At 36.0% G+C, this 22,819-nt stretch overlaps 1 protein-coding gene across 6 annotated transcripts; it reads left to right on the top strand.

The window, feature by feature from the left end:
• Nucleotides 1-2,404: 2,404 nt before the first annotated feature.
• LOC147069245 (phospholipase A1-like) lies at nucleotides 2,405-21,834 on the top strand. Of its 6 annotated transcripts, none has more exons than XR_015071218.1 (7): nucleotides 3,161-3,235; nucleotides 4,153-4,330; nucleotides 14,272-14,381; nucleotides 15,152-15,431; nucleotides 18,077-18,313; nucleotides 19,925-20,404; nucleotides 20,800-21,693. XR_015071218.1 is itself a non-coding variant. In XM_085950949.1 (6 exons), exons 2-6 carry the CDS (start codon nucleotides 4,240-4,242, stop codon nucleotides 20,326-20,328), a joined length of 1,122 nt encoding a protein of 373 aa, XP_085807075.1. In that variant the 5' UTR covers nucleotides 2,405-2,427; nucleotides 4,153-4,239; the 3' UTR covers nucleotides 20,329-21,697. The 6 variants fall into 6 exon arrangements, 4 of the variants coding, with proteins under 4 accessions (XP_085807075.1, XP_085807074.1, XP_085807071.1 ...); XR_015071219.1 differs by having other exon boundaries at nucleotides 3,167-3,205; nucleotides 20,800-21,834; XM_085950949.1 differs by lacking the exon at nucleotides 3,161-3,235 and adding an exon at nucleotides 2,405-2,427 and having other exon boundaries at nucleotides 19,925-21,697.
• Nucleotides 21,835-22,819: the final 985 nt, after the last annotated feature.

The following is a 22,819-nucleotide window of genomic DNA, read 5'->3' as shown; positions in this document are numbered from 1 at the left end:
AGTCTATTGAATTGTATGAAATATGGTAGGCTTCTATCGCAGAGCCTAAAGCCGACGCGCATAATACTGCACTTATACATAATAATTGCATAATACTGACTCGATTAATGAATATACTTAGTTATGTCCTAAATTATAAGGGGTAGATATTATTTTGATGTATAAATAGCGAATAATAATTCATCGAAATGCCACTCGAATATAAGTTCCCGGCCTGTAAGAATCTCAGTCTCTATATCGCTTTGCACAACATCTCATTGTACTGAGATTCGGACCTCGGAACTTTATAATAAGTATTCTAAGTATTGTAACATAACTACTGTAACATACTATTCTACCGACTGTTTGCGCCGCAAATAAAACTCCCTCCTGCATCCATCTTTGACTTCTTCGTCATCATCCTCAACACCATGACCTACGACACCCCGATGATTCCCACAGTGGTAACCCACATCGAACCCCACATATAATATATATTATTCTCTTCTCTCTTGTGAGGATAATATTTTACAAGTTTTTATTAGCTCGTATTCTTGTTTGTCCGCTGGTTGTTTGTCCAGTACAAATCTTGCAATCGATTTTTAACTAACTTTCCGACTAGCTAGACATTTGAAACTTTTAGAGGAACACGATCCCAATGCATTCTTTTAATACTTTTAGCCATCTTTTATCAGAATTGATTTCATTTTCAGTTAATTCTGTTTTGTATGGAAAGTTATTTCAGAAAAAATCATAAAAAGTAAAAGACTATTGTTGGTTACTAAGGGGGTGGTCCTAGCAACTAAATTATTAATATATACGTGAGTTACTATGGAAAACAAAATGAAATGTCAAATGACATTTCAGTATTCTATATTTGTTTGTTTTTTATTTACTTCGTATCAAGTACAAGTTTGAGCATATTGACCATTATAATTCAACAGAAAATTTAAAAACGTTGTATATAAAAAGTTATTTTTATAATAAATCTCATGTTGCGAACGTCTTGAATTTAGATATGTTATGTCCACAATGTTTTGTATTCTTAAATAAATAAATAACGGATAAATATGGGTTCCGTTCAGTCATCCAAGTTGACCGGATCATCGTTCTCCGTTTCGGGTTATCGGAATCACTGTCGTTTTCTTCGGGAGGAGTGTCTGTATCCTGCCGGAGGATGATATTTTAACAAAAATTTCGAAGTTCCACGAGTCAGCGATCCTGAGACCAAGCGATGCTTCCGTGCAAAAAGAGATTTAGGCGCATACCAGTTGTTGTCGTGTCGATATCAGATAATATGCAAATCGAACCCGGTTTCTGGAACTCGGTTTCAGAGTAGTACAATCTACCGTATCACCATTACAAGGTTACTCAAGGTTTAAAAACACTTCCTGTCTTTTTTTTGCAAATTACTAATTAGTATAATATTAATATTTACATTCGTATGCCAGACACCTGTAATAAGCATATGGAACATTTGCCGAATACTAATTTAATATCACATATTTATGTCAATATGACCCAGTGATTTCCAAACTTTTTCATTTCAGCACGTCCCAAAGAAATCTTTGCAGCAAATAGAAATTTTGTTTATTCAAGATCAGATTATATATTTTTTGGATTCAATAGATTTTTGGATGTCCTAATAGCAGAAAGAAATGTGAATGCCAGTCGCCATGGCCCAAAGCTTTGAAGCCAGAATATTACTTTATAACAGTCAAGCCATGTAACCAAATGAGATACAAAGTGCGACAAGTGTCCTTATATATTGTATCCTAATATAGGACGCGCGTTTTATTTAGGTGACACATTTTCATGCATACTAATACCTAAGATGAAGAAGACTCACATGTAGGCTGGTAAGATTCTTCATCGAGCATTACTTCAGGTGTGGGAAGTGTGGACGTCATGGGATACAATTAGTTTAAAACAGGATAATTCAATTTGAAGGCTCCGCGCGGAGTTACAATTTTATTTACACTAAATTATACAAGCTTGGTATACATAGGTTCAGCATAACTGAGATAAAATACACCGAATTGGCGGGGCATGTCGGTTTCTTGAGGGCACGTGACATTAAACTGGTTTGCACTACACTTTAAATTATTGCCACGTAGCCGCGTTTACACATTATTTATTAAGTTTCACGGGCACTTGTTATTTATTAATCGAGAAGTTTTATTTGGACTGCAATGCAATGAATTAGGCGCGGGAACGCAGACATTTTATACAGACGGTTGGCCAAGACAACGCGCCTTGCGTATTGAAAATGTTGCCGCAACTTCTATGTAATCGACTTGACTTGCTGCTATTGGGGCGAAATTATCACTGCTCAATTATTTCCGTCTACCCTTCGTAAGATCCAGGCGGGAGGGCAAAGGGAAGGTTTGGTGGCTGACTAACGGTACTTTCACTTGGGATTCGCGGCTTCGGTATCCGCCGGGCCAGGTATAATACTGCCCTGTTTTCGGCTGCGCGTCATCCGGCTTCCGAAATGCGTGTTGCAATAATATTATTTTGGAAGGCAGGCCTAGTTAACTTTCGTCAGGGGTATCCTAGTGATGTTTTTGGTTAGAGTTCTAACTTGATATGGAGTTCTGATGCGTGATTTGGGGCATACTTCTTTGAGGGGGAGGATATATTTGATGACAATACATACACTATTTTTAAAATAATAGGTACTTACCATATTACAAGAAGGACTTTACTACTCTACTAATACTAATAACGCAATTTATTATTAATTTATTATTCAATATATTTATTATTCGCGAATGACCTACCAGTTTAACTCATACAGTGCTGACGACACGGCTGGCATGCCGGCATTAGATTGTCATTAGATATAATTAGCATTTTATTTAAATGTGGTAATTAAATATTAATTAACTGGTCCGCAGTAGCATAACTGGTTATGGCACAACATACGGGTTCAAATGCCGAAGAGCATCGTATTTTTTTCAATTAATATGATTTTTTCTAGTGGGTATAATATCTGAGGTGTTTCCAAGTTATGTATGTTCAGTATAAATTGATATTATTCATAAAAGCTTGCACCACCCCTGTGAGTTAGCGCACACTTTGATTACCACTGGGCCATAACTAATACTTTTAAAAAAGTAACTTTTTTACAAAAATGTAAATGTATGGTTATGTCTGAGATTTACAAATGAATTAATAGGTATAGTTTTTATGTTTTCCTACATGGTGTCACACCTTTAATTCGGTAAGTCTTACAAAATAGTCATTATTAAAAGTTTCCTAATTATTTAAATACCTTTTAATTTTAATGAGATTTAATATTTTATTTTATACAATATTTCTGCAATAAATCATTAAAGCCATTTGTTCAAAATTAAAACAAGTCTTTTATCCACAATAACCGTATTACTTAACGTATTCTTTACGTATTCTGGCGGTTGATTATGTAAAAAAGTTAACCGTCTGAACTGTCAAAAGGTGATATCTTTTAACAGCCCCTATTTTGGCCGTGTTAACTTTGAGAACGAGACAGAGTATGTCAATTTTACATAATGAGAATTGAGATGCAAGATCCGACTGTTTTTAAATATGATTATCTTATTAATTTACAGTTCCCCGCGACCTACCAAATATCGAGTATCTATTTCTAGTAGCAGCTAGTATGTAGTAAAATAATATTTGTTTTACTGCAAACGCAATGACATGACTAATAAAATTTTAGGTTATGTTGATATGTCTGACGTGTCAATACAAAGTTCTTGTATTCGGCTCATTACTGACTAGATGGCGCTGGTTCAACTTTATCCGCTTGGGTTCGGCTGTAACTGGCAACACGAATATATCCGAATTTGATCAACATGTCTACCAACCTAATTTTTTGCCGTATTACGAATTCTAGATAGCCACAGATAATTGTTTAGTGTATGGAACGCCTTCCGTATTAATGAAATGAACCAATGAAATTAACGGAAAAGTGCTAAAGTGATAACCGTTAAGAATAGACCTGCAGATTATCAACAGATGCATAATTTTAAGATTTTGGTACTTTCTGAGGAAATGACTAACTTTTTATACCATGGAAAACCTCCCCTGGAAGAGTAGAGGTTATATATTATTATTTTATAAAAATATGCGTAATCTATTAAATTATAATTCTGAATCAAATACACTGTGAACAACATTATTTTCTAGATACAAGTGACGAACAAAGAAGGCCACTCTAGCAAATCTGTGAATTACCTACTAAATTGTATTACTTTATATCGGAGGTCGTCAACAATGGGTAAACAATTATTCCATATTATCCTTTGTGGAATAGCGGTGATGATGATAACTATCCCTGCCGGATCAGCGATAGAGCCGACAGGAGGTATGTATAAAGATTACCTAGAATTTAACATTATCATTTAAGTATTAGTACCGACTAGTGTCTATATTAGAATGTTTAATTGATTATCTAAGCAAACACGAATAAAAAAAATGTTTTGTACATTGGCGATCTTGTTGATTTTGCGGAACAATCGATCGAGAAATTGTGAATAAACACGGAAAGCGTGTTACCATTTTGATAATATATCAAATTTTGTTTGCGATACTTTATCCGCAGTGTAAGGGGGGACATGCTCAGCGTAGGTCAAAATGGAGCTATTATTGCATTTTCAAAGCATGATCCTGGACATTCCTTAAATGTTGTAGATAATCTATTTATATAATTTTGAAGCCTTATTATCCTTTATATTTATTTTAAACAGTCGATGACTGCATAAAGTATTTTTATTACATAAAATAATATTCTTTTAAACCTCTCGCTCTGATGTTTTAGAATAAAGTCATATTTCAGTACATCCATGGGCAGTGGTGTTAAGATTTTTTATAGTTATTAATTTTTAAACGCATTTATAAAACCATTAGTATAATTTATGTTGACATTATTATAGTGAAATATTTATGATAAAAAATTATATTGATAATCTCTGTGATCCCAAATTAGACAATAATTAGGCATTTTATTATTCAAAAAATGGGCAAGATTGACACATTTGAGGATAATTCTAAAGATACTCATTATAAGCTATGTCTTTGACCATTCAAGTGTGATTAACATCCTACGAATAATGATTGCTTTATAATAATTATTGACCTAAGAATAAGGTAGTGTTTTTTTGAAATACGCCATTTCTTTTGGCATTCTCTAGTGGTTAAGCTATAACATACGGCCGTAGCCATAAATTGACAACTTATAATTGAATTAGGGAGTAAAATGATGTTAACGCGCGTGTTTTAACATGTGCCTAAGCGATTTTTTAACGGTATTCGGATTCGTCGAAATCTCAATTAAAAATCATAATTTCATAAGATATATTTACATAATTCACTTCCTAATAACTCGTAGGTGAGCACTCTTAGTTATAGCTTCAGGCCAAGTCTTCATCTCTACACCCAAAGTGCGTAGTATGTGGCTATGGAGAATGTGTCCGAAAAAGTGCTATGGCCCACGGTTAAAGCGACTAGAATTTATAAGTAGTAGGTGAACGAAGTAACCCTGACAACATTCCTGGACATCCAGGATGCGTATAATAATGTGCATGTGAAAGAAGTGTCAAGGGTGTTGAATGAATGGGGAATCGGTGGGAAGATCACTAAATATCTTAAGCAGTATTTAAATGAAAGAAAAATCACCATGTGCATTAATAATGAAAAGAAGAGTACGGTATGCTCAAGAGGCCTTCCGCAAGGAGACCCCCTGTCCCCATTACTATTCAACATTCTTACAACTGACATATTAAAGTTAATGACGAGGGTCAACATTGTACAATATGCAGATTATTTCGCACTTTTTTGTTCGGGAAAAAGAGTAGATGAATGTCAAAGGTTAATGCAGAAGAGTCTTGACGAAATGAAATTATTATTGGAAACGCGAGGCCTCAAAGTAGCTCGCAGCAAAACTAAGGTGGTTCTTTTTGCCAGAGGCAAGAGACAAAACCAGCTTAACTTAAAAATCGACGGCACTATAATAGAAAGAGTAGACACTTATAAATTTTTAGGTATGAACCTGGACTATAGACTAACGTGGAAGCATCATATTAGTCATTGCGCGAATAGCCTGACACAACCTCTGAACATACTCAAAGTACTCGCGGGAGGTGGGTGGGGCGTACACCCCATTCATATGAGAAGGTTATACACGGCACTCATTAGAAGCCGATTAGATTACGGGAGCATGTTTTACCACTCCGCCGCCGAAACTAATTCGGTGAGGCTAGACCGCATCCAGTCCAAAGCATTAAGAATATGTGGAGGATTTATCAGGACAACACCCATTCACGTGCTTCAAGCGGAACTCAGCGTACCTCCACTGAATGTCAGGAGATGGGCACTGGCTACCAAGACATGGATGAAGTGGAAATCTATAATAGATAACCCCATATTGGCAAAGGTGAAACTCCTATACGAGCTTGTTGAAAGCAATACATACTATGAGAAAAGAAAGCTCCCTCTACTGGTAGGAATCCTAAAAGCCACAGAAAGTTGGGAGGTATTAAATACAAAATGCCTAGGTATGTATTCGCTGAGGAGGCCAGTTGGTACCTACGACCTCAGCTCTGTTATCCAACTAGAGGTCAAAGGAATAGACAAACCAAAACGGAGCATAGTATCCGATAAAGGAAGAGAGCGTGTCGAAAAAATGCTGACAGAGAGGTACGCAGGATGGAGCCACCTTTATACAGATGGATCCAAAGATCAGAATAGAGCAGGAGCAGCTCTTGTGATACCAGAAGTAGGTATAAACAAGAGCTGGAAGCTAAACCAGCAATACCAATAATGACGGCGGAACTCATCGCGATAAACGAAGCAATTAAATACACTTTAAGCGATGATTTCTCGGCGCAATCCGCTGTCATTTTAACAGACTCTAAAAGCGCTTTACAACATCTTGCCGCAGCAACTCGCTCACATAACAGTAAAACCATAGCATACCACATCCTTGACCAGATCGACGCCAAGAAAAATAGAGGAGGAGATCTATGCCTTCAATGGATCCCATCGCACATGGGCATTGAGGGAAATGAAAGGGCAGATGAGCTGGCAAAGGTAGCCGGCCATTCAGGGGTACCATATCAGTGGATACCAGAAAACCTGGACTGGAATGAGGCTATAAAGAAAATGTGCCATAGTATGTGGATAGATTTTCACCATAGGGCATCATTAGAAAAGGGGAAATGGAGTAAGTCGATTCTACCAACACCACGAGAGGTGCCCTGGTTTGTAGAGTCTTCTTTGACGAGGAATGAGCTTAAGTTAATACTGAGGCTAAGAACAGGGCACACCATGGGCAAAAGATTTGATGTCCTCATGGGAAGAAGCGAATCGCAGCTCTGCGATGAATGTCATGTTTTAGAGGACATTGTACATATAGCACTGCAATGCCCCAAATATGAAGTTCACAGAGTACAGCTGCGAATTGCAGATATCTATGAGAATGTCGACGAATTGAAGGGTGTCCTGGCGGTGGGTAAGACGGAAGAGTTAGGCAAAATTATAAAGTTATTTAACAGAATAGGAGTGAGGACCTGATCGACGGATCCCCTTCTAGAAGAGAAGAGGCGATATGACAGCGAGTCGCAGTCAAAGCCTCGGTAAAATCACAAAAAAAAAAAAAAAAAAGTAGTAGGTGGGATAAATGTGAAAGTCATACTAAATCCCATACTAAAGCTGACATGAAAAGTAGGTATTAAAAATAAATACCTCTTATGGATATTTTTGTCGAAATCGATAACCCCCCCCCAATATTTTTGTATGTGAATACGTAGGTATTCGTTAATTTATTAAAACACTTTAAAATGTAAATAATATTATCAACAAAAATAAAGGTAAGCCGAAAATTGTATGTTTCGTATTTTCCGCTAGTTGCTTCTGGTAAGTGAAGTATAATTCACCTTAAGGCTATAAATACCTCAGATGAGGCATGGTCTAAAACGATCGTGGCAAGGCGATGCGCGGATTATGCAAATGACGAGTGCCGAACGAAATATAATTTGTCATATAAATCCAACATGCGTCCATTTAATGTTCTGTTTAATGTTCTATTAGTAACAATAATAATATATTCATTGACATGTTTTCTTTTTCAAGTAAATGGTTAAACGTTTTTAGTCATCTTTACACGATTTAAGAATTAATACCCCCGTCGCCATCACGAAACAAATTGACGTGTTCACAGCTCGACGTTCGCTCTCCGATTGCCAGCGAGTTTTTTTTTTTTTTTAATTTCGTCGCACCTATAGTTGAAAATTATTTGCCGTTTCACTGAACTACCGTCTTAATATCGAAAAGCAGAAAATTCGACCACTTAAAAAATAGAAAAAATTATGAAAATAAACGGTGACAAAAAATATATAAGTTAACGCAGCGGAAAAAAACATTCAATAATCGAAATTCCAAGGTCTGTCAATATTAATTCATTATCCTTGAAAATTTTAGCAAACAGGTGTTTCGTGTCTATACAACATCTACACAATATTTTTAAAAAATCAAACTGAATCTTGAAAAAATAAGTAATATAATTATGTGTGCCTAAATAGTAACGTCAATGTCATTTTCATTGTGACGCCATAAGTTTTTGTAGGCATACCTATAATATATACCGAAAATTCTAAATTGTTTTGGAATTACGTAAAATCATTAAGAAGAGATGGTGGGTTTACCGATAGGATGACTTGGAAGGGCGAAGAGGTGACCGGGCATGGAGTGGCGGAAGCATTTGCTGGTGATTTCAAGTCTGTCTACCCAAGTAGTATTCCAAATCTGGATGTTGCCTCAACTTCAGAAAAACCGTCATGTGGTGCCCAATCCGTCGATATTTTTTCAATTGATGAAGGCGATGTACTTAAGTTTATTAAAAACTAAAGAATACTCGCTCTTTGGGACCTGATTATGTTCCTACATTTTTTTTAAAGGGTTGTATTGACTTTGTCAAAGGCCCGCTATCATATATATTTAATCTCGCAATGGAGACAGGTATCTTTCCGGAAACGTGGAAGATGTCGAAGGTTACTCCAATCCATAAGAGTGGTACAGAGTCATCAGTGGAGAATTACAGGCCGGTAGCTGTTCTCTCTGCACCAGAAAAAGTTCTTGAGATGATCATGCACAACATGATTTCACAAAAAAATGAGTCATTTATAATAAATGAACAGCATGGATTTAGAGCAGGCCGATCAACGGAAACTAACCTGATGGTATTTACCGATTATGTGTCATCGGCACTGGATAGAGGCCACCAGGTTGACTGTTCTTACAATGACTTCTCGAAAGCATTTGACAAAGTCGATCATGACATCCTTGGATTATCGGATCGATTTTTGAAGCTATTCGGGAGTTATTTTAGGAACCGTCAACAATACGTATCGTACGGCCTTTATCAGTCACAGACCTTTTACACATTTTCTGGTGTCCCCCAGGGCTCAAACTTAGGGCCGTTGCTGTTCACGATTTTTATAAATGACATGGCATTGGTAATAAAAAATGCTATGTTTTTCTTGTTCGCTGATGACTTTAAACTCTTTTTGGAAGTTGTCACCTTGGAAAATTGTCGTCAGCTCCAGCTTGATAATATATTAATTTGGAGTATGCGTAACAAACTAGAATTCAATATTGATAAATGCAATCTTTTATCGTTTACCAGAGCCTCAAAAGTGTTGTTTTTCCAATACTCGATGCATGGCAGAGTTCTGTCACGAATATCATCTGTAAGGGATCTTGGCATTACGTTTGAGAGTAAACTGACATTTATTAGCCATATAGTTACCATTTGTAACAAAGCGCTTAAAATGTTGGGCTTCGTCATGCGTACTTCCCGGGTTTTTTCAGATGTTACAGTATTAAATCTTTTATTTAATTCTTTAGTTCGAAGCAGACTTGAGAGTGGGTCTATTGTTTGGGCACCGCATCAGTTGAAGTATGGCCTTATGGTTGAGAAGGTACAGAAGAAATTCTTGAGACTCCTTTACTTGGGGTTGTATGGATACTATCCGTGGCTTTATCCAACTGACTTTCTCTTAGGCATGCTTACATACTGCAGTCTGCAATTTAGAAGAAATCTTTATTTAGCTACGTATTTTTTTCGACTTATACGAGGTATAAATGAGAACTCTGCCATTCTGGGCAGTGTTAACCTGAGTGTCCCTGATAACTATCGTAGAAATAGAGACCATCAGTTGTTTATTCTCCCAAGGTGCAGAACCAACCTGCCACTGGTAATGCCAATTGGGAGGGCGATAACTATGTTCAACAAAATTGCTTCGGGTGTTGATATATTCCACCTACGTGAAAATGAGTTTAGGTGGACGCTGTTTTATAAATTCTTAAAATAGGGTCTGCTTAACTCATCCGGTGTACTTCCTTGTACCTATCTAATTTATCTACTGATCTATCTCTTTTTTTATGTAATACTGTTATATTTATATATCTTTGTTTCTAAATGTCATGTTGTGAACGTCTTAAACTTATAATTTGTAATGTCTACAATATTTAAAAAAAAAAAAAAAAAAAAAATTATTGAAATAAATTGAAATAAGACTTTCGGATAATTGAAAATACGCCTCGAAAAGAGGGGCACTTTTAATTTAATTTTATATTCCATAATCTTGAGATTGAAAATGTTAGGTTCTCAGGGATTTGGGATAAGCTAATATTGTAATAGTTTTTTCTCCATCATTGTTCCATCGACTATATTAAATAACTTTACTGACCACTTAAAAAATAGAAAAAATTAAGAAAATTAACGGTGACAAAAAATATAGGTATATTATATTTTAACCAACGGGAAAAACATTCAATAATCAAAATTCCAAGGTCTGTCAATATTGATTCATTACCCTTGAAAATTTTAGCAAACAGGTGTTTCGTGTCTATACAACATCTATACAATATTTTTTTTAAAAAATCAAGCTGGATCTATATAAGTAATAGTAATATTATGTGTGCCTAAATAGTAATGTCAATGTCATTTTTAAGTGATGCCATAAATTTTCTAATGTATTAGGCATACCAATTATACTTTAGGATAATTGAAAATACGCCTAGAAAAGGGGGCACTTTTATTTCAATTTTATATTCCATAATCTTGAGATTGAAAATGTTACGTTCTCAGGAATTTGGGATTAGCTAATATTGTAATAGTTTTTTCTCCATCAATGTTCCATCGATGATATTAAATAATTTTACTGACCACTTAAAAAATAGAAAAAATTAAGAAAAGTAACGGTGACAAAAAATATAGGTATGACACCCCGCAAGTCCGGGTAGGGAGGGGAGTCGGGGCCGCACAGTCCAATCCGACCTCCGCGCACAACTCTCCGGTCGACCTGACGTTAATGACGCCCTGGTAGCGTGCCGTCGGTCGATACGTGTGAGTTACACGACCAGCTTCCACCCTTTGACTAGCTCAGTGATGTAAATTATTAGGGCAGTCAATCGAAGCTGGTTTTGGTTTGGTGGTAGAGCAAGTTCAGTGTAAGGTTAGGTCTTGACAGTTGGGTAAAGATGCAGGATTGACAGTTGATGATGGTGGACATTCAAAATGAAACACACGTTGTTCGTAGGACAAATCTTAGCATAAAGTTTTATTTTTACAATTAAGGTTCACAAAAAAGGTTACTCACTATTACACACAGATACACAATATCAATACACATGAATAATTTTGCAACAGCCCAAAATTTGTTAATGATGGGCGCCGTGGGCTGCGGCAATTAAAATTTAAGGATTAGCGGGACACGAAGTCCGTCACGTATCGGAGGCTTCAGCTTACTGCCTACCAGATTGGTTATGTCCCCCTTTTTTGGCTTTATCGCTGTCCCTCTCGATCTACCCCTGAACGCTCATCCCTCTCTGTCGTTCTCGCCTGCGGCAGAATGCTTGTCCTTTACCTGGGTTTTACCATAAGGGTCGTCCAGGTCATCTTTTAGCAAGGTAGTCAAGAGTTACAGCGATTTCGGGGGAATTGAGCCCAAAAGAAACAACATTAGGTATCTTAATACAAATACGATTTAAAAACTAAAATTATTTCCTTCGAGTCTCGATCATACCAATCCCGCATGACCAACTTTTATCTCCCTATCTAGCAATTTGTACATTTTTTCAGTAAATAAATAAAAGTACAGAGCATTCTACTTGATCGAGCGGCGATGGACGGAAATTTGGCTTGGCGGACTATAAGAAACATGAATGTGACATCCATAGCTTTGCTCGTACTTTGCTTTTAAGGGGTCCTCCATACACGTATAAACGTGGAGGTATCAGGTATATTATGTTTTAACCAACGGGAAAAACATTCAATAATCAAAATTCCAAGGTCTGTCAATATTGATTCATTACCCTTGAAAATTTTAGCAAACAGGTGTTTCGTGTCTATACAACATCTATACAATATTTTTTTAAAAAATCAAGCTGGATCTATATTAGTAATAGTAATAGTATGTGTGCCTAAATAGTAATGTCAATGTCATTTTCATAGTGACGCCATAAGTTTTTTTAATGTAGTAGGCATACCTATTATACCTACTTTTGGATAATTGAAAATACGCCTTGAAAATGGGGCACTTTTATTTCAATTTTATATTCCATAATCTTGGGATTGAAAATGTTGGGGTCTCAGGAATTTGTGGTTAGCTAATATTGTAATAGTTTTTTTCTCCATCATTGTTCCATCGACGATATTAAATAACTTTACTGACCGCAATTACAAATTCCGTAATATACATTTCCCGTAGTGCCCAATTATCGCAAACTCAGTAAATAGCTTACTGCAATTATAATTTCCTCAATATCTGTTTTTTTTCAGATAGTCAGCCTATCCAATGATGTTAACTCCATATAGAGTAGCTGACTCAATTATAATAATTATTTCCTAAGTATTCTTTTCAAGATATTATTTTATTTATTTTATTTTTGATATTATTTGGTACATCAATAAATACCGGAACATCTCACTCGAATATTAGGTCCCGGTTTGTTAGTATCTCAGTATCTGTATTGCTCCGCACAACATCTCATTCTACCGAGGCTCAGATCTCGGAACAGTTTCATAAGTATTGTAACATACTCTTGCACCGACTGTTTACGCTGTAAATAAAACTCGCTCCTCCACCCATTAGAGCAACCACCAAATCTCGACCTCTTCATCCATCACACCATGAACCCATACATATAATAACTCACGTGCTTCATTTAAACACGTCATTTCCAATATATTGCATAATGTGATCCTGACCGTGAATCTTACTCTTGTCGTGCCATCACCTAACGGAGGTCGGCCACCATCGGGGTAATCTTTACTTTATCATCTGCTACTTGGAACAGTTCGGTAGAAGGTTATTAAGCCATGAAATAAAGCGTCGTCCTCTGCTACTCTTATTCTTGGATGACAAATTGAGGAATGCTGTCCTCTCATAATTTGGCCGAGGTACTGTAGTTTTCTGGTTTTAATAATATGCAGGACCCATCGGTCCTTTTCTCATTCGACTGAAAACTCATTTGTCAGCTGGTCAGTCCAAGGAAATTTGAGAATGCGTCCATACAGCCACGTCTGAACGCCAACAATATAATGTCTACTACTATACTAATGTAGATTTGTTGTAAGCTCGTTATTTTATAGATGTTTTAATTTGAAAAATTTGGAATGTATTGTTATATCGAGAAAATCCTAACAATAGACATGTAATATAAATAATCTTATAGCGCTTGTACACGACGTGCGTGGATTTACTGGCAGCAATAGTGAGTATTTTAATCTATCTCGACTATAACTGTTTACAAGTAAAAGTGCTAACTGTCTCTCCAATCTCATTCTTTAAGAGTGAGCGAGACGCGATGTTGTCATTTTATGGTACTATTTCGTACTATTTGACAGGTAGTGAAAATCAGTCAACCTGAAAATTCGTTGGTAGTTCGTTTTTTTGCCGACAAGTTACCCACTATCGTTCTACTGCGCAGGCGCAGATAGAAAAAAATTCTACTGTCGTATGAAAATTCAGAAGCTTCCAAACTTTTTTGATGTATGTGTCCGCGATAATACTTACTGTCAAGAATAAATCCATGCACAAATAAACGGGCTATTAGACCCAGTGGGACCCAGTTGGATCATAAATAATTGATTTAGAGAACTCGCTCGCAAAAGTCTGTCATAATATAATAATGTATTCGAATAGAACTTGCTTCACGAATTCTCAAGCCTTTTTTTTATATTTGACGTCGAATAAAAAATAATTTATTTAATAATCTATAAGTACATCTATTTAATATTTACAGACTATTGTCCTCGCCTTACCTTTTATGGAAAACCTTCTGATACGTTTGACACGAAGGTACCTGAATCCAAAGATGTATTTATGGTTCTTTATACTAAAGATGGCAAAAAGGTATTCCTAAATGTTATTTTGTGTATAAATATAATTCTACCTTATGATTTATTTAATTTTGTAATATTATTACAAGGGCTTCACATTTACCTGCGTGCGACTCTTCTCGCTGTAGTCTGAAAAACATTCAGAAACAAATCTAGATCAGTACTTCTCATATAGACTCAAAAAACTTGAAACTTTGGAACTGTGGGTGCACAGCAGTGGCAAAGAGTGGAGATCCGCCATAAATGGTGCACATTAAAGTTTGTCAGTCATACGTATTTGTTTTCATTGTAATAAGACTATAATTTACAGATGGCGTTAGTTAGTTTCTAAAATTCAATTGAACCTTGCGAAACGAAGCCATAATAGATAGTCAAAAAATACTCGTCTATCTATAAAATATCTTAATCTAAGCAATTAAATCATAAATAACTTTAGATATTTAGATGTTAGCTACTTGCTCAACTTACTAAGGCCATACTCTGACTCCAAACACAAATTGCAAAACAATATGTGTATTTGCCAGATCCAGGATTCGCACCTGGGACCCACGGCATTATAAGCTTACTCGTAAGCCACTCGGCTATCATTGGAGTCAGCAAGCAAAATCAATAAAATGTTTACCTAGTTTTGCATTTTTGCAAATTATATTTTGTGTGAATATTTTATGAAGTAGTTCTCTGTGGTGGACAAAGTATGCTTAAAATATAGTGCCATACAATAACATTTTCTCGACCAAGCATGGATGGATGCATCCAAGGGATAAATTATTATTCTTTTTTCAGATATCCTTCAGATTATCATGTAGAATAGACGATTGTTTGTGGAAGAACCCATATTTTAAGCACAGTCGTCCATCAGTTTTCTTTAATAATGGATTCCGTACAACACCATGTCATCCAGCATCGATTGCAATCCCAGCTGCCCTATTGGAACGCGATGAAGCCAACGTGTTTGTCTTTGATCAAACGCAATTTTTAAATGGTGATTACATTAGTGCAATCAGAAACTCTGAAATAGTCGGAGAACTGGAGGGTAACTGGCTTGGAGAATTGTACCAAAAAGGTAATGACTAATTTTATTTTATATTTTAAATAATGACAGCCGTTTTGTGGAGAATTTCATTCATTTGTAACAGCACTCATATATCTATCACCCAGTTGTCGCTTCGTTCAGTAGTCAGTGGCGTCCAATCAGCGGTGGCTTGCTGAAAATATCTCTTTCCAAAATTTCTCCAACATTCTACCCTTGTCTGCCTCCTATAACTAATGCCGGCGCTCCATTCGCACGCAAGTCAGACGATTTACAGTATTCACCCCAGATCAGTCAGAGTACCCCAGATCTACGGAATTTTAATCCGCAGACCAGGCTCGTTGGATTTCAAACATGTTTGATATTTTACTCTCCGAGTTGCCAGACGTCGTCCGTCGATCACTACGTAAATTCGATTTGACATTAATACGTAATCGTTCGGACCGAAAAAAATCTGTAATTGTTTTAAACATTTCCATTGATTAATTTGTTAATTTACACATTAGAAAATGAGAGATTTACCAATTGTTTTTTTATTTGTATTTATGACATTCATAAGATAAAACTTAAAACTTTTTTCACTGCTATATTATTTTATGCAAGTCTACATATAAATAACACAAAATTATAGGATTATTAAATAATATAAATTATAGGATCGGCAAGGTGATACCATTTCACCTAAACTATTCACCGCTACTCTTGAGGACTTATTTAGGAAACTTGATTGGGAGGAAAAAGGTGTTCCAATTATGGGGAGCACCTCAGTCACCTGCGCTTTGCAGATGATATTGTTATACTCTCACAAGACCCGAAAGACCTCCAAGGTAGAATGCAAGAACTCGCAGATGTCAGTCAAACGGTCGGTCTAAAGATAAATGTCTCAAAGACAAAAGTGATGAGGAACTGTTTTTCGGACCCTGCGATTATCTGTATTTCTGGCACCCAACTTGAGCGAGTCAGCAGCTACGTCTATCTCGGACAGCAGGTGTCCATAGACGAAAGCATGCACGATGAAATTGTTCGAAGAACAAAGCTGGGATGGAGTGCTTTCGGACGTCTGAATATAATCTTCAAGAGTGACCTACCATTATGTCTGCGCTGTATGCGCACATTGGCTGAACACCCTACGCTTAAGACATAATTGTAGGTCACTCTTGAAGATACTATTCAGACATCCGAAAGCACTCCATCCCAGCTTTATTCTTCAAACAACTCAATCCGTGTCAGCGTATTGATCGGCGATATCAAATATCCATTTCCCGTAGTGTACAATTATGGTAAACTCAGTAAATAGCTTACTGTAGTTATTATTTCCGCGATATCCATTTTTCACAGTCAGCTATATCCGATGACGCAAACTCCATAGCTGACTCAATTATAATAATTATTTCCTAAATATTCTTTTCAAGATGTAGCCGCGCGGCTTCAGCGTTGGCCTATCACGCCGTGGATCTCTGGTTCGAATCCTGGGTCTGACAAGTACACATATTGTTTTTCAATTTATGTGAGAGTCAGGGTATGGACCTAATAGGTTAAGCAAGTGGCTGACATCCATTGCTCGTAAAAAAAACGAAATCTGTTAATTCAAACCTCTACCCTGTGGAGGCCCATATGATCCTATTAGGATCGGACATGGTCGAAAAAAAAATAATTTTTGATTGTGAGTAGGTACGTCAATAAATACCGGAACATAATTCATTGGATATGTCACTCGAATATAAGTTCCCGGTCTGTTAGAATCTCAGTCTCTGTATCGCTCCGCACAACATCTCATTCTACCGAGATTCGGACCTCGGAACAGTATCATAAGTATTGTAACATAACAACTGTAACATACTCTTGTTACACTGTTTACACTGTAAATAAAACTCGCTCCTTCACAAATCTCGACCTCTTCATCCACAACACCATGACTCCCACAGCGGTGACTCCTACACATACTTATATGCAAATATAATAGTCAATTATGACCATTTTATGCTATAAATAAATACCTATTACATAATATAAATAAGTAACATATTTTAGAATATATTTTCTTGACTTCCGCGTGGTCATATAGAATAATTATATTATTATACAATACCGGAATTCAATTTACACTTATAATAAGAATTTTAGTTTTCCAATTTTTTTACGTGATAAAAATATATTTTTTTAAATTTTTATTTCCTCACCCAGATAATTTGTTAAACAATAAGTTAAGTTTATATCATGTTCTTAATAATTTTAAAACACAATACCATTGTTGCTCGTAAGCAAAGCATATGGACCCACCCCTACAAATTATTTTTACGAGAAATAGCTTTTAGTCATGTTTTTAATCTAGTGGAATCCACAACACCATCTGTAAATTGTAGTCTAATTTCAATGAAAAGAAATACGTATGACTGAAAAAGTTTAATGTGCACTATTTAAGGCGGATCTTAACAGCCTACCTCCACCCTTCGCCATTGGGGTCCATGTTTCACAAGCATATGTGATTACGGGAAGCACACACTGTTTCATTATATTATTATGTATTTAAAATAAATTAATTTGAATTTTCCACAGTGAAAATGTTACTTAATAACATATGCGCTACCTTTTCCCGAGCAGCTTCATAAAAATATTATTTAGAAAAATATTTTATTTTCCCGTTTCTTTTCTTTATATTTCATCGTGGGTTCTAATAGATGGAGTGAACAGAGACTTTCAATTGATCGGCCATAGTCTTGGGGCCCAAACTGCAGGATCTGCTGGGAGAGCCTTCAGAAAATACACCACAAAACTTTTCCCACGAATTACCGGATTGGATCCTGCTGGCCCTTACTTCGAATTAACGCCACTTCACAAACTGTCATGTGCTGATGCCTTGTTTGTGGACATTATTCATACTGATGGAGGAATGCTTGGAATCATTCAACCAACGGGTAGGTTTTACCATTTACTATATTTTCATTTCATTCAGCCCATGGCAAGCTCAACCTGGACGTCAAACTCGCTGTGTATGCTTAGCTAATAACAAACAAAATCTGTTTGCTGGAGACCGAAATTTAATATATTATATTATGATCGCTTAAAAAATTGTGTAACAAAACAACACAAGATGTTATTATTGTTTGTGGTAATAGGTGTGTTCATAATAATTCCCGAGCCGTAGCGCGATTTTTAATTTTATCACGAGATGGAGCGGTAGTCTTGAGACTTGGTCCATTTCATGCGGCTCCATCTCTATACTTCTTCTTCTTATTATTTCACTCTGTCACGCCCCAGCATTGGAGCATAGAGCAAATTCAAGTTCGCCCACTTCTCTGGGTCCATCACCAACTCTTGCGTCTCCTGCGACACCAGACCTGCAGCGCGTAGATCGTTTTTGTAGCACCGCTGCAGGGTGAGGGAGGGCTGGTTACGGTGATGAAACCTTTGAGGCTGTGCCACAAGCTAATCACGAAGAGACGCTTCACGTGGCTGGGACATGTGTTCCGGATGCTATATAACAATTACAATAAGTTAGTTGTAATTGTTACAATAAGTGATATGTTTTAACAGCAGCTCTCTTGGCTGTGATAAATTTTAGAGTGAGATAGCTAACTTATTGTAAGTGTTACAATAAGTGTTAATATTTCGATACTTTCCCATCCTAGTAAGCTGCCATAAAGCCCGAAAGCAGTCTTGTGTAAGAATGGATGCGCTGATTTTAGTAACTTAGAATATTTGAATCACCACCCAGATGTGTATATTTATAAAGATTTTTATATATGTAGACCTTTCGATACGATATCATTGTTTATGCGAATGATATATCTACTAAACAGCTAAACCTTACTAAACTAAAGTAAGAGGACAAATCTTCTCTGTTCTGGCAGAACACACTAACTGGAGAATACTAGTTTTGAGTAATTTGACTTTGAAGTTGTTAAAAAGTTTGAAATAATAGTCTATTATGTGAGTTTATTAAGTAATCGTAAAAAGGATGACTTTAAAATAAAAACTGTTTATTTATTAAGAAGGTTTCCAGACGGTAAAGTTTAAAATAAGGAACACTTTGGTACTAACTCAATATGTAATTTTTTCGAATTAGTGTCTTCTGCCAGAACAGTGACGAAATACCCCATAGACAATCCCTCATTCGGGAATAACCCCCGTCAATAGCCTTCCGAATAATATCCCCTTCGCTTAAAAAAACCTCCGGTCGGTTACCCAATCACAAAAAATAATGAATTAAATAATCACGCCGTGGGTCCCAGGTTCGAATCCTGGGTCTGGCAAGTACGCATATTTTCAATTTGTGTGTGACACTATTTCTCGTAAAAAAAAAACAAAATCTGTTAATACAAACCTCTACTCTGTGGTGGCCCATATGATCCTATTAGGATCGGACTTGTTCGGGAAAAAAAGAAATAATCAATACAAAAATCTAAATGTTTATTTAAAAAATATATTTTTTACGAGGGGGGTCCAGGGTCCATGGTGCAGGGTGTAACTTTTCTAGAACTCTCTACTAATAGTGGAATCTACTCGATTTCGAATCTTTTTTGCAGGACACATAGACTTCTATCCCAACGGGGGATTCTTGCAACCCGGCGCACCTATCATACCACCAGAAAGTCACAGCCGATCCTGGAAATACTACGCCGAGAGTATTAAATATCCTTGTAACTTCCCAGCCATGTCCGTTTTCTCTAAATCCATTTGCCTCTTCCCACGATTCACTTCCATCTGTTCTATGTTGACTTCCATGTTTTCGATACCATATTCTATTTTATTCAAACCCTCAGAACCTAAAGTATTCATGGGACATGACCTAGATCCCTCAGCCGGAGAAGGTATATATTACTTGACAACAAATAGTCAGCCGCTTTATGGGCAGGGTGATATGGAATGCGACGAATCATCAAAGAAGGATTTCGATCTGTTCTCCAAGATAAGAAGCATATTTTTTTAAGTCGTGTGCAATTTAATTTATGATCACAAAGAGTAGCATCTCATCCATTAAATAGATTTAATTAATTGCATATTATGTGGATTAATTTTCTACAAACACGAATCTCATGTTTTGTCAGTTTTCAGTTGTTTGATATAATGAATTCAGAAATTCCACTGACACGTATCTCAAAACATACTTTATAACATAATAGATTTAAGCAATGACAATAAGTCAAGATATTACGTGTCTATTGCAGTAATATTCACAGTGAAGTTGCAACGCATTCTCGTATCTTCGACAATATGACTGATCGGTAAAAATTATAGTGCGATAAATTGAAGAAACATAACATTTTTTTCATGAAAATATGTGTACTAAATGGATATTTCATAGAAGAAAACTTATTCCTAAATTAAAAACTGAGAGAATAAAGTTGTTATTTCCCTCTCCTGAAAAGTTGTGTTTTTTGAGATACCTACGTGTTTGTAGAAAATGAACGATGATATTATATATCAGTGTTCTTCAATCGCTGGTCCGCAAACCGGCGTCGGTCCGCAAGAATTTATTACCAGTCCGCGAAAGCTTTCACCATGCTATCAACCGACTATATTGCTACGCGATTCGGGGAATTCGCACTAGATGAAATACTGAGAGAATTTTTGAATACTGCTGATATTAACCAGAAAGTTATATTCAACATCATTAGCCAATATTTAAAAGCGTAGGCTGAAAACTTTAATAAATATTTCTCTGAAAATTAAGATTACCTAAAGGCGGACCTCTAACCTTTGGATAAATAATCCCTTTTTGGAAGATATTAATTCATGCGCACTTGATTCTCGTATCTTCTGATGTCACTTTGGTGTCCAGACATAAAATACAGTCATTGTCTCAATTTTAGATATCCTATGATAAAGAATATCTATATCTGTGTTACAAATATCGGATTATTCTTAATCTTTTCGACTTTCTATTTATGTGAAAAGACTTTTCCATCTATGTCAGTAATAAAAACTAAATAGGGAAATCGAATGGATGTTAATGCAGCGCTTCGTCTCTCAGAAACAATGCTGAAGCTAAGTATATCAAATTTGCTTACAAAGAAGCAGCAGCATATGTGGCACTAACCAAAAGTTGTAATTAAAACATAAGATTTAATAAATAAAATTCTCTCTATAATGGTAATTATTTTTGGCCAATACCGGTCGGCGAAATATTTATCATACTTTCACCGGGCCGCGGCTGTTAAAAGGTTGAAGAACACTGATATATATATATATATATATATATATATATATATATATATATATAGTTTCTTCTGTTTTTGTATCTATATATTATGTAAAATAAAGTGAAATACGATTTTCATTACTACCAATTTACATTTTCCTACTGTTTACATTTTTTTCCTATCCCTTTAAAAACATAAAATCCGGATTGCATAGATATTTTAAAAAAATGTTCTGTATTATGTACTATGTACTAAAACTCCCGTTATAATTAATATAATTGTACTTGTTGCATAAAACGATTTTAGTGGTTTTAATTGAAAGCACAAGTCACTATTGAAATTTTAGGTATATAAAATCATGTATTTACCAAAGGGTGGGAATTCATTGCACATCGCGTTAGTCGAAATTCACGTCAACAAAAAATCTTCAAATATTTAGAAAATATTAATACTATCGACCGATGGTACTTGATGGAATTTGAATTTAAATTATAGTGGATTTAAGTTTTGTACTATTCCATTTGAGTCGTTTTTTGCAACCCGGGTTTTGCAACCTATCGGCATCTTCAGGCACTTCATATTTATTGAACTAATATTTTGTGTAACATACAGTTAAGCCTAGATTTTACTTAACCGGAATTTACTTTTCCGCTATTTTCGTATAGTTTTTGCAGTTCCGTTTAATTTTGGTAAATTGAATTTCCAGTATTACCTACGTTTATTTCTCCCAATTTACCTCTAAAATATTCAAAAAATACATTCGAAAAACATATGCGTTTCTATTTATGGTCACGTCTTTTTAATAATATGTATCATTTTTATTGTCAGCCGGAGTCGATCTACTGTCGGATGAAGGCCACCTCTAGCTCAATCCACTCTTCTCGGCCCCTAGTTCTTCGCTGCAGTTCGTGTTTTAAAGCGTTACTATGGGCGTTTAGTGCCCCTTGGGTACCACTCCTCAGTATGACTGCATAGCACGAGCTGTTGGGCCCATCGGACCGTCCAACCTGGTCGCCACAATGGCCAATTATATTGCATTTAGAACATTTGCGATGTCATACTGCCAACGTGAAGACCTCTTCACTTAGAATGTTCGGCAGTTTTGTATTAGCTTTAATTTGTTACTACAATTTTTTATATTGCCTCTACGTGCTCATCTCTCCCTTAAAGTTATGTAAATTCAGTCAAACCACATTTGAGTGCATGGTGACCCTAGTCTTGGGTAACTGCATCTGAGACATTCACAATCATAAAAAAATGATGTTTCACACCATACAT

The sequence above is a fragment of the Rhyacophila brunnea genome, unplaced genomic scaffold (genome assembly GCF_057557595.1).
Source record: "Rhyacophila brunnea isolate RB1 unplaced genomic scaffold, BYU_Rbru_1.0 scaffold_24, whole genome shotgun sequence".
NCBI classification, from domain to species: Eukaryota; Metazoa; Arthropoda; class Insecta; order Trichoptera; family Rhyacophilidae; genus Rhyacophila; species Rhyacophila brunnea.
The sequence above is the reverse complement of the archived record's forward strand: the minus strand, read 5'-3'. Positions and strand labels throughout refer to the sequence as shown.

Coding starts and splice junctions, on each gene's coding strand:
- LOC147069245 (XM_085950949.1), top strand. CDS start 4,240: ATGGGTAAACAATTATTCCATATTATCCTTTGTGGAATAGCGGTGATG. Junction 4,331..14,271: donor AGCGATAGAGCCGACAGGAG/GTATGTATAAAG, acceptor TAATATTTACAG/ACTATTGTCCTCGCCTTACC. Junction 18,314..19,924: donor TGGAATCATTCAACCAACGG/GTAGGTTTTACC, acceptor TCTTTTTTGCAG/GACACATAGACTTCTATCCC.